The sequence below is a fragment of the Diorhabda carinulata genome, chromosome 9 (genome assembly GCF_026250575.1).
Source record: "Diorhabda carinulata isolate Delta chromosome 9, icDioCari1.1, whole genome shotgun sequence".
Lineage (NCBI taxonomy): Eukaryota > Metazoa > Arthropoda > Insecta > Coleoptera > Chrysomelidae > Diorhabda > Diorhabda carinulata.
The window spans coordinates 10,270,383-10,283,631 of NC_079468.1; the positions used below are offsets into that span (position 1 = coordinate 10,270,383).

The window sequence follows — 13,249 nt, forward strand, 5'->3', positions numbered from 1 at the left end:
CAACTGACATATGACATACATGAAGTTGGCTGCTAACATTTAACCAACTAACCATAATAGCGCTACTTTTGCGAGTCTTCATATTATAATTTGCTGTTTACACCTGGACACTTTTTCAACTAATCCCCCATACATGACGGTTCTCCATACTTGGGAGAAAAATGATTGAATTCGCTTATGAAAATAAGAAAAATGAATTGGAATTGCATGAATTATTCTCTATAATTTCGTTTTGAATTGTAATGACAATTTTTATATACGTATGAAACTCAGTGAAGGAACTAAATAAAGGACCTCCCCATTTACCATTTAATGTAACACTTGTTAAGTTCAATAAAACCAAAACATCATCCGTTTTGAAGTTATACTTGTCATAAACTAACAAGACATAGAAAACAAAAAAGTCTTGACAGCGAACGCTTAACATGTTCCCGATCGTTACCATTACCGATAGATAATTATTGTTTATATCGAACTCGATAAATAAATATGACTCGTCAATGCGCGAAGGCATGCAAGTATGTTCAAAATTGTGAGATTATGATTGTAGTATCCCCGTCTTTCTCTTGAGGCGTTAATAGCGTTATTCGTTAATATTTCATTTCACTGTGTTTGATTGTGAATTAGCTTATATGCTGCTGCTATAAACTTGGGAGTGGTGTTATTTGAAGCCAAAATACAGTTGCGATTTTTGAGTATGTGTACATTTTAGAACATTAAAGTTGGCTTTCTAACGTATAAAAGTTTTGAACTGTGTTGTATACCTGGTGGCCCATTAGCGTGTGGAAGTGCAATAATAAATAAAAGTTGTTATATTTTCACAGATACACATTTCTAGAATATTTTGAGGTATAGCCTAAGCCTGATACTATTGCAAATGTAGATGTAAAATCAGGATCTAACTCCATTGGTTATGAATATCCATCAGTGACCCGAAAAAATTACAACGTTGCAATCAATAAATGAACCTTTTTGAAAATCCTTCAAAATATTACTCGTCGTGCTGGTTCCTTTCGATATTCCTTGACGCGTTTAAGATATTTCGAAAAATTAAACACACTCGGAATGGCATCAAGTTTTGAGACTTTTCATTTGCTACCAGGTATACCTTGGTAATCTGATGGTAGGAAATGTTTCCCACATAATCTACTTGTTCTGAACAGATACCAATCTTCTCTGCGTATGGCTCTTATCCAAAGTTGTGAAATTTCTGGAGGTTTAAAATGGAAACTACAAAAACATTTTTAATGTTAGGAATATTAGATTATGAATTTGCCTTATATCTACCACTCAAAGGTCTCCTGCTTTTCTTCCATGTCTGAACGATTTGTAAGTTTCTATTCTCCGGTCTTCCACATCTTTAAAGAAGCCATAGGAGTAGGAAAGGAATTGATATGATGTTTCTCTTCTCTTCATCTTTTCTATCGCGGGGTGCATGGAGTCTACCTCCATCTGAGTGTTGCCTTTTACGAGATATTTTTGAATAATGGTAAAATTCTAAGTTTCACCAAATTTATGATCGCGTTTGAGAGTTGAACGTTTCTATTTTGATAGAGTATAAGATGATAGTTTTATCTTTATCTTCGTGTTCTTCAAGAAACTTAACAATTATAGAAGCAAACTCACTTGCATTTGGTCCTCCATCAACCTCGCGCCACAAAAAACACCACCCTTTGTTTGATTTATTATTGCTGATTGTAAAATAATGCACAAGAAGTTTAGTTTTGTATTACATTGTTGATACTTTTGAGAATGGAGTGAGCATTACAGATTCCAGGTCCATAGTGAACACCATGCATCATCAAAAAGGTCTTTCTTCATTTCCTCTCTTCCTTCTTGTTTTCCTATCATACAAAGGTAATGTGTCTCTTTACTTACGTTTTTGTGCTTATGAATCTCGCATACGAGTATATCCTTTTTTGGTCTAAACAATCCTATGTTCAGCTCGACGAAAACCAAATTAAATAAACAGATGGACACCTTTAAATTTGGATTTAACTCTTTCCATAGGCTAAAAAGGTCGCTTTTGGTAGTAAATGACTCCGCCAAGTACTCCTTGTTGGATGTTGGGAGGGGTTTTTAAAAACGAAACCATGCTTTCATAAGTGCTGCGCTTGATGTTTCTCTTTCTCTTTACGAAGCTTTCAGGTAGCTGGATAGGGCAAACACTTTTCCCCCAAGATTTCAAAGTTGTCGGCCCTATAGATAAACTGTTGAGGAACAATCGTTTTACACACTCTTACATGAGTATTGGTATCATTTTTTGGCAAGAAAAATTGAAATCTCTCTTTTTCTTGTTTTTTTCATTTTCATCAATGATTGAGAACTTGAATGATTTCGGCATACAGTTGCACCGTGATTTCATTTTTTTTCCTTCTCTTGGCTTTTTGTAATTCCATTTGCCTTCGGTCTGCTTCCCTTCAAAGTCTTGCCTTCTTCTCGCCTACGCTTGTTTTCTCATTCAGTCCACTCATTCTCATCAACTAAATGTCCCTTCTGTGTCATTCTCCTGAGTTATTTTCAATTTGTTCATTAATGGGTGCGTTCATATCTATATATTCCACAATGTGATATTCAGGTAACATTGGTCACAAATGCATCTTCATTGGTTCACAAAACATTTTCACTGTTCGCAAATTCGTCACAACGTAATGAAAGAGGTAATGTTTTATACGCTCCAAATTTAGTCTATCACATTTAACAATCATTTTTAAAAGTGTTGTAATAGTGCTTGGATTGATATATTGAAAATCATGATGTAAAGCTAAGATTATATACTCGATAGATCTGCCACTCTGTATAAAAATTTGATGACAAAGTTCGATCCTAGCGACATCTCTCAAATTGGTTTAGTACCAAGAAAAAAGATTTCTATAATCAAAGATTTGATCTAAGGTTCATATCCATGATAATTTCGCGGGAAATTTAAAAGTAACTCGAGTAATTTTAAATGCTCGAAGCTAGTTGTCGCATCAAATTGTGAATGAAACAAAAGTATTATGCAAAATAATTTCATTTTGCCAACATTTCAAATTCAAATATTGTTGTTTACAAGAAAATATAAATACCTGAAATTAAAATGCTGTAGTAATATATAAATAAAATGAAGTATTTTGTAAAATATTTTGATTTCATTTACAATTTATGTGACAACCAGATCCGATCCAAATTTCACAATTAAATGGTTTATAAAGATATAGGTAGATGGAATATTGAAACACAGGATGATTATTATAATTTTTATTTTGTTTTTGACACTTAGCTTAGGACTGTCAACAGTGAGATGTTGGCATGTTTAAAAAATGTTTCTGTTTGTACATGGTACATACAATGGCATATAAAAAACTGATTTTATAATCATGGTTAATTAATGATTACCGTTGTCTTTCTTGCAGCTTTCCCTATATTGAACATATGCTGTATTCATCACAACATCATAGTCTTTATATTGTTGATCTTTGCCCTTCAAAATTTTATTAATAATACTTATGTAATGAAAGATGCATATGGTAAAACTAATATTTACAAACATATTTACATAATCCTTATGATCTGAACAAAATATTGAGGAAATGTATGTCAAATTTTCCAAACGAAATATTTGTTTTTTTATGCCTAACTGGGGCAATCTTTCGAAAATTTTATCAGAAAAACTTTTAAAAATATCACAAAATTTTGTTGAAGGCGCACATAAAACATTTTTTTATGTTCCCTAGAATATATTAATGAATTGGCCTTAATTAATTCGTTTGAGAATATTGTATTTTTACAAAAGTGGCAATTTGAGACTTTTAAATAATTTCTTCCCTATTGAACCTGCTACATAAGGAGTGACAAGATCTAATCCTATATATTTTGAGCTTCTATTGAATGGTTTATAAATTGGGACATTGACTATTGCGAGTGATTTGTTCAATAGGTGTTTCACTGAGGAAATTTTTAAAAGTATCCAATGCCCCCGTTGAAAAGTCGTCTTCACAATTAAATCCTGGCGAATGTTTAGACATGAAATTATTTACAATTAAAGACTTTGTGGACGAAAGAAATGCAGGAAACATGAAGGATTCGTATTCCTAATGCCATGACTTCTTACCATGCCAAGAAATTTTCAATAGCATCTTGATTAAGTTTCTGGCACTTGCCTTAACTTTTGCCAAATGTACACAAATCCTTTAATGGTGAATAGTAGTTTCTTAATTGATGGTGTTATACATCTACCACTCTTTTTTGATGGGTGTATAAAATGAAATGAATTTAAAACCGGCATTGCATTGAGCCAAGTATCTAGATGTTTGGATGTGACAGTGGTAACTCCCCTCAATTCTTTCGCTAAAGGATGATTTAACAGATTTCCATTAAGGCTGTCAAACAACATGTCCAAAAACAATAATAAATCTGCAGTTTTAGTTTCTTTGGAATTCAAGTGAGATTCTGGCTGCAACTTATTGCTGATCTCTGCACGAGTTTTCATTGTCATTGCTACTGTCTGACTAAATACTTGCGTACAATTTTTCACCCTAATCTTCTTAATTTTGTTTTTGAAAATATGTTGATCCGTTAGTTTGGGGAAGCTACTGAAAAACCCCATTTGTTTATCCATACTATATAATTTTATAATGTGTTCCCAAGAAGATACTTTTGAAGCCCCATTCTGAAAAAAATTGTAGATTTTCATTTATTAATCCATTTTTCAAACATTTAAATAACTGAGGATATTCAAACAAATGGATTATTTCTTCTCCATCTATTAAATACCCCTGAAATGTATCTATATTATTCCTGATACAGCACGCTTTTGTATCATCCAGCAGTTTATTAACAGCACTAGCATTAGTAGATCCCAAATCACAAACTCACGCAATTATTTTCAGGCCAGTACTACGTAGTGCTCTCACAGCATCTTTAATAATTCTTACTAAATCCACAGTTTTTGTGGAGTGCTCACAAAAATAAAATGCTATCGGTTGTTTCCAGCTTATACTTTTACCTTTAATCATAAAAAGTAGAGCATGATCAGCAAAGCCAGCTCTCCCATCCCCTTTTCCAAAATCAATTAACTCTTCAAAACAATCTGCCACCCGATTATATGTGAGCCCAGTATCTAATGACATTTCATCAAATATTAATACACAATATTTATCAAGACTGACCATTTTCTCTACTATCCCTTTTAAGTGATTAAAAATATGTTTGTTTCTTCCACAACTGAAAGGCATAAGATTTAATAACCTAATTAATGTTCTTCGACTCAGTAAAGAAAATATTTTAGAAAGAAACCTGTAACCTTTTCCACTATTCCTGTAACAGGATAGTGAAAATATCTTGTCATCTAAGGTAAATATTCTTCCTCTAGATTTCAATTTTTGATTCCTTTGCTGTTGTTACATTTTTAAGCCATTTTAAATGTTCCAGATTACTTTCTAAGTATTTTATTATTGTTTTTGAACAATATTTTTGCGCTTTCTTAGCAGCTGACTTCCACCAACTGACTTTGCATCACAAAATATTAATGTTCCCGGCATTGGGGCTACGTCTTTTATTAAGTTTCCTTGGTTGATTTCAATCTGAAAGTATATGACTATACTCACCTGTCACAGTCGAGTGCCCTTCAAGTTTAACTGTTTCCATATTAGTTGATATTGATGGTTCATACAGGATGCTCAAGGAGCTACCTACAAATTATATGAATTCATGACTTCAGGTTCAATTTAAATTTATTATATGGACAGTGTCAATAGTTGTGACTACAACTATTACAATTATATATAAAAATATTGCCATTTTGAATTCATACTTACAAGGTTCTTCAACAAAGGTTTGAAATAATCACTTCCTTGTGTACACCTTAACAGGTTTTTCTGTTCCCCCTAGGGTGCTGGTGCTGATAGAGGAACTAGGCCTTCCAATTGATTCTAAAAAAATGTCTCAATTAATCTCAATAAAAAAAGGAAATCAGTAAGCAAAATTAAACAATTGGACAACTACATTATAGAAAATATTCAATGACATTTATCTTTCACCTAAATTATTATTGAATAATCCTTTTGGTTATTAATATGAAATAAAAAACATGAAGCCTATTCCCCAGATGTTACACACATCAATCCATTTCTACCAGCTAATAACTGCCATAAATGGTTGAGTCATGCCTATACCCAAAATGTACAATGAATCAAACAATTTAGCATCTTGATTACATGAATAGAAGAATTAACAGGCAGATTTTTGTGGAAATAATATAATACAATTCATACCTACCTATCAACCTTTTTGGAGTTGAAAATGAAGATGGTTGCTCCTGTACCCAAAAAATATCATTTTCACCTTTTTCGTAATCTACAAACAAAAATGGCAATTCTTTCCCTCTGCATAACTTTTCACTAGGATTCATAAGAGGTTTATTGTCACAGTAAATATAAGTACTTACTAGGTAAATGTAGAGTTGGCAGTGAAAGTTTTTTTAACCTTCCATTGGGGTTTTTACAAATTGATTCAAAATTAATATCACATATCTATGTGATGTTAAAACTGTATCTGCTATTATTAACTTGCGGTTATTTATTCTTTGCAACCAAATTTTGCAAACGTCTTCATTTGTAGGAATGGAATGTTATATATATGTTATACACGTTTGAAAGACGTTGTTCATTCAATAATCTTGGTTGTTTCTCGATGCATGATTGCAACTACAAACATTCAAAAATAAAACACCAAAAAGTAAGCTTTTAGATGTAAACCGATAACATAGATGGCGTTGAAAATCGTCCTGAACTTCTCCTATTCCAATGTACAGGCCCTGATGTAAAGACTACAAGGTGTGTTCTTCCCGAGGGCCCATTTTCGACTCGTTCTGCGCATCTTTCAAGAGCCAATGAGAATTCGCTCCCAAATTGGCGTTGAAAATCGTCCTGAACTTCTCCTATTCCAGTGCACAGGCCCTGGTGCTAGCTGAGGCCGTTCCATATAGCAACTACAATCGTTGTGGTCGCGGCAAAAGCGCCACTCATGAAGTCATGACTAACGTTCATGACGACACTTGTCATGAGGTGGGTCGAAGCGAGCGTTAAAAGAATTAGCGGAATTTTCAAAATTCAAGCAACGCATATTGCAACCATGAAAATCAATCTCATTCTTTGATGCGGTATGGGATATTATAAGAACTTTTGAAGCATTCTTGTGACGCACTATCAAATATTTTACTATCGCTGCAGAAGATATTTTCATTTTACTTCAATGTAAATTAGTTGAACATTTCACTAAAGAATGCAATGACTAACAAATTGTAACATAACTTCTTGAAGCTTTTTCTTTATTGTTTCTGTTTTGTCATTCGTTAATATTTATCTCAACACTGAAAATGCCTCGTAAGTCGTAAGTCATTCTTAGATTTACGATAATAATGCACTGGACTAAGTAGAACGTGAAAGGTCGTGAACGTGATTGTTGTGAGTGCTTAGCGGAATGCACTCGTTGTGTATAATCATTGCTCTACTCCAGTGTCTCTTTTCAAAATATTAGTATCAAAATTTGGTTGAAAATGCGTTGTAAATAAATAATTATGAAAAGAAAACACCTTGAACCCAAACTAAATGAAGACACAGAAAAATTATAGATATACATGAAATCTCATAGAAAAGTTAATGCTCGTAACTGAAGCAATCACTTCAAAAGTTTTTGTAGTTTAGATTTAAATTTGAAATTTCAACTGAAAACAAAACGCGACGTTCAGAAACTGCTAAATTCCATAGATTAATATTTTTTATTTCTCTATGATAAATTCTTGTCCTTGGTTAGGATCCTTAATCAGCTGATATGTGAACTATGTGATCTAAGATCATCTAAGATGATAGTTTCCGAACAACACTAGATAATATTTGTTGCAAATTAAAAATTATAAAACAAGAAAAAGTCTTCAAAATTAAGAAAAATAAGTTAATTGTATTGAGCAAAATGGAATTAATGGAGTTTACAGACCCCAAATGTATACCGGATATAATTCATAGTTACCCACTAACAATAAGAGAAAATGCTGTACCAATTGTAATCGATAATGGTAAAATTTTCATTTGCTCTAAGAGTGAAAATTTAATAATGAACCCTTTTAGGATCATACATATGTAGAGCCGGATGGTCAGTCTACGAAGCACCTTTACTCCAATTCAAGAATTTAATTGCAAAGCCCCGTAAAGAAAGACTGAAGAAGGATACTAGTGAAAATTCTCAAATCCCTCAGCTACAAATTGGAAATGATATAATCAATATCGAGGCTGTTAGGTTTCAACTGAAAACTCAGTTTGATCGAAATGTTGTTACTCATTTTGAGGCACAAGAACACTTGTTTGATTATACTTTTTCACATCTGGGAATAGATACAGATAACTCTGTTAACCATCCATTAGTTTTAACAGAAGCATTTTTGAATCCAAATACTTCACGTCAATGTAGGTAATAGAACATTATTCCTTTATGTGAGTATGGTAAATGTCCAATTGTAAGTCATTCAATTTTTAGTGATGTCAGAGTTATTATTTGAGTGTTATGAAATTCCTGGTTTATCATATGGTGTAGATTCACTTTTTTCATACCACTATGCTCAAGTAAAGCCTCTGGAAAATGCCTTGATAGTAAATTTGGGATACCAAACTTGTCATGTAATTCCTATTATCAATAATCAAACAATTTTTGAAAACACTAGGAGATTAAACATTGGCGGATGGAATGTAGTTACATTTTTGCATAGAATTTTGCAATTGAAGTATCCTGCTCATGCCACAGCTATTACTTTGAGTAGAGCTGAGGAATTACTGCATTCTATTTGTGCTGTATCACTGGACTATACAGAAGAATTAACTAAATGGACAAATCATGAATATTATGAAAAAAATATTAAAAGAATTCAACTCCCATATAGTATTATCACCAATAATGCATTAACATGTAAGTAGTTCAGTTTTAACATAACAAATAACACCCCTCTCTTGATAATGATTTCAAAGTTGGTGTCAATGAATAATAAAAATTAAATATTAAAAATTAATTTTTAATTTTTCTACTCAGATGCAAAAAGATAAGTTGATATCTTCATTTCTAAATTTAAAATTATCCCATATAAAATTAACTAATAGTCGCCTACAGCATGAAAATCAAAATCACGTTTCATTTTCCAAGTCATACAACTATCTATTACTGAATCAACTACTCTAATAAGAAAATTAGAAAACAAAAAAATACAGATAAAGTAAATGAACTAATTTCTATTAATATTTTTCAAAAATTTAAGGAAAAATGTCGAGAAAGAACTGAATCACTTTTTAATAAATGCAAAGAAAAACAGCAACCTATTCTTGAAAGCACAAATGAAATAAAATCAAAGGGAATCGAGAATTTAACTGATACTCTCATACCAGATGAAGTAAAAGAAGTTTTATCTTTAGGTCCCAATTTTGCACAAAATATTTCTAGTAACATAGTGGCCTGTGACAAATATCTCATGTAATATTGAATGCAACACCAATCATCTAAGTAACAAAATTCAAAATAAAATAAGATCTGATATTTATCACTATCACTAATTTCAAAAATAAATTGAAAAACAAAAGACAACAAAACAATATCAAACCTCAAAATATAACTAAAACCAAAGAACTCATAAATAAAAATAGAAATCTCAAAATTTTGAAAGCAGATAAATCTAATAAAACTGTTATCATGAAATCAGAAGATTATAATAATAAAATGATGAAATTATTAAACGATAACAACTTACAAAAAAATTAGCAAGACGCTATGAATTCTTAGCAAAAACAATATAATTATCTAATTTGATCTTGGGAAGAACAACTTTTTATTTCGTCATCAGGTGCAAAAAAATGAAAATTCACAATGCCTTACCGCCCAAAATATATGGTTTACCAAAACTCCACAAACCTGACATTCCCTTTTGACCGATTGTTTCAAGTATTCAAACTCATTTCACCCCATTATCTAATTATTTGAACAATATTTTGAAAAAAAAATTATATCAAAATAAATACTATATCAAAAATACATGGGATTTCAAAGAAAAAATTAAAAGTATCAAAATTTCTAATGAATATGTATTTATTTCATTAAATGTGGTTTCCTTATATACAAATATTCCTATGTGAAAAAAATATATTAATGAAAAAATGGGACACAAAGAATATACAGAAATACCTCAAAATGAATTTATAAAAGCTATAGAACTCACACTTAACAACATTTTTCAAATATGAAAATGAAATATAGACAAATTGATGTTTGTGCTATGGGAGCTTCCATTTCAAGTGTTATAGCACAATTAGTAATGGAAGATCTTGAGGAAACGGTCTCTACAAACTTTATTTAAATATTCCATTCTTTTTCTGATATGTAGATGATTGCATTACTGCTGTACCAAAGAATCAAATTGAAAATATAAGTAAAAAATTCAATTCTTATCATGAAAAACTTCAATTCACAATTGAGGTTGAGCAAATTAATAGAATCAATTTTCTTGATGTCACATTATATAAAATTAACAATAACAGAATGGTATACAAAACATACTGGGTCCTCGAGATATTTAAACTTCAATTCGTGTCATCCTATGTCACAAAAAAGATCAGTGATAATAAGTTTGGCTGATAGATCTATCCAACTATCAGATGCTGAATTTAGATGCTTAGCTATTCAAAAAGCAAAAACTGCATTGAAAGAAAAAATGGTAGATAACATATTCAAGAAAAGGATAAATAGACACTACAATCAATTTAAAAACAAAACAGAAACGAAACATCAAAACATAAAACATTTTTCCTTACCATATTTATTTCAATTTCAGTATCATTTTCATTTCTGTTTAATTCATATAATCCTATATACTGTAATTCCACGTCTAAATTCCCTTTATCAAATAATTCTCTTTTTGTATCATTATTAATTTCTTTTTTCATTAGAATCTTTTATTCCGATTTCTTTTCTGTTACATTCAATTTATTTAATAAATTATCTCTTGTTTACTTCAGTTATAGATAAGAATAGAGATGAAAAAAGGGAAAATGCAAGAAAATAAGAAACTTGGCACTTATAGATATTTGATGGCCGAGTCCTATTTTTTGTCCCTCGTAGATTGTAGATCTTAGCTCTACATATTAAGATACTGTGTCTAGTTTTTTATCGCGATAGATCGTAAATTTAAATGATCGCAAAAATCTTACTGTGCTGCGCCAATTATAAATTTCACTTTCGAAACTTATTTTTTTAAAAAACTTCATTCACAAATAAATAAGTTACAATTTTACAATTTTGAAAGTCTTCTGGATTTTTCTAGATGTAACTCCAAAAATAGTCATTTTATCTATATTAGGTTAGTACATAATCTTTTAAATTTTAAAGTATTTTGTGATCAGAAAATAATGTTCTTGAAAATGCTCTTTCAATATTAAAAAACCAAATAATTGATACAAGTAATGAGTTATTATTATTAAAAGTTATTATTAAAATAAGCACAAGAATAAACTTATTCTCATTAAGAAAAAATTAGTTCTGTTCTTGATTCCCAATTGGATTAAAAATATTTCAAATAATTTTACAGTTTCTATAACTAGTCCCCAAATTCAGTATTAAACATACAATTACTAAGAATATTTCAATTAAAATGATGTTATCCAATATTGATCACATATACTCTTTTACACAAAATGAACAAAAGAGAAATTTCGTTTTTGGTAAACCAACTAACATTGTAACTAACTATATTCACGAATCTTCTGTAGTTATAGAACTATTATATATATATATATATATATATATATATATATATATATATATATATATATATATATATATAAAACCGAAAAGTTTTTAAAACTAAACTCAATAGTCATACTATCTGATAAAGGTGATGTCACAGTTATAATGGAAAACAATAGATTTATCCAGAGAATTGACAATAATACATCATATAAGAAGTAGTAAGTTGATAATTTAACAAGAAATAAATGGACAAATAATCTAAAGAGCAATTAACAAACTATAATGGCATTTCTGCTAAGTTTACCAAAAATTCATAAACCTACATTATCAGCTAGACCAATTGTTAAACCAATAAAGACTCCTATTGAATCTCTTACTATTTGGTTGAGTAAAATTTTGACAAAATTGTATGACTATAACAATGATTATTATATCAAAGACTTTATAATTAACAAAAATTTTAGTGACAAAATTATGTTCTCTTAATCTTAGATGTTGGTCTAAGAGGTCACTCACCAATTGGGTTCCATCACACAAAAGATAGAGTTAAGCAGAAATATTGACATAGTTCGTTAATTTTTCTTGACTTGTTTTGTCAATTTGATAAAAACTTTTTCAGCAATCTATTGCAATAATTAGTGCGATCATTCGTGAGTTCTTTATATGATGTATTATTGTCAATCAGTTCCCTGGATAAATATTAATATTACTATCTCTCCTTATAACTCTGACATTACCTATATCTTTTGATATGACTATTGAACAAATTTTTAAACTAAAATGTGAGTGGTCAATACTGATGCCGTTTTGATATCTCAAGAATTGGAAAAGTTTAAATAACCTAATGCATTAGTTGAAATAAACAAAAAAGGAGAATTTTTTTTCAGTATTAAATGTTAACTGTATTTCTCAAACTCTGACATTTCCAAAACTAAATTATTGTATTTGAGAAACTTCAAAGAGCAAACCTCAGACTGCAACGTGGCAAGTCCGAATTCTTGAAGAAAGAAGTCGAAAATGGTTTATCCCCATTTTCTATTAAAATTGTGTTCATAAATTCCCAGTCAATCGACAAAGAAATCAATAAAAATATACAATAAGTCAAAGAAATTGAAAACAAAACCAAATTATATATATTTTATATATATATATATATATTTTATATATATATATATATATATATATATATATATATATATATATATATATATATATTAATTATATAAATAGAAATGGCGGTTCGGTTAAGTATTGAGGAAAAAAAAATTGAAATAGTGTTGATTGTGGGAGATAATTATAAGACTCAACGAGAAGCAGCAGCTATATTTAGCAATAACATCAGAATAGAAATATTCAGCATTCGACAGTATCAAAAATTATAAATAAATTTAAGACGTCTGGAAGTGTTCACAATAATTTTAATAAAAAACGCCAGAAGAGGGTTGCCAGTGAGGACACGCAATTACAAGTGATGTTATCTGTAGAACACACT

At 30.3% G+C, this 13,249-nt stretch overlaps 1 protein-coding gene and 1 long non-coding RNA gene across 2 annotated transcripts in view; one reads left to right on the forward strand and one right to left on the reverse strand.

The window, feature by feature from the left end:
* Positions 1 to 3,225: 3,225 nt before the first annotated feature.
* Positions 3,226 to 6,812, reverse strand: LOC130897777 (uncharacterized). The gene is made up of 4 exons (XR_009059790.1): positions 6,428 to 6,812; positions 6,259 to 6,336; positions 5,799 to 5,912; positions 3,226 to 5,672 (listed from the first exon to the last, which is right to left on the reverse strand). It is a non-coding gene; the product is annotated as an uncharacterized LOC130897777 (long non-coding RNA).
* Positions 6,813 to 7,793: 981 nt separating this feature from the next.
* The window catches only part of LOC130897956 (actin-related protein 5), a 33,967-nt gene continuing 28,511 nt past the window's right edge, over positions 7,794 to 13,249 (forward strand). The window contains exons 1-3 of the mRNA XM_057806948.1: positions 7,794 to 8,053; positions 8,106 to 8,441; positions 8,512 to 8,937. Of these exons, the coding sequence (XP_057662931.1) occupies positions 7,951 to 8,053; positions 8,106 to 8,441; positions 8,512 to 8,937 (865 nt within the window). The 5' untranslated portion in view covers positions 7,794 to 7,950. The remainder of the gene's footprint in view (positions 8,054 to 8,105; positions 8,442 to 8,511; positions 8,938 to 13,249) is intronic.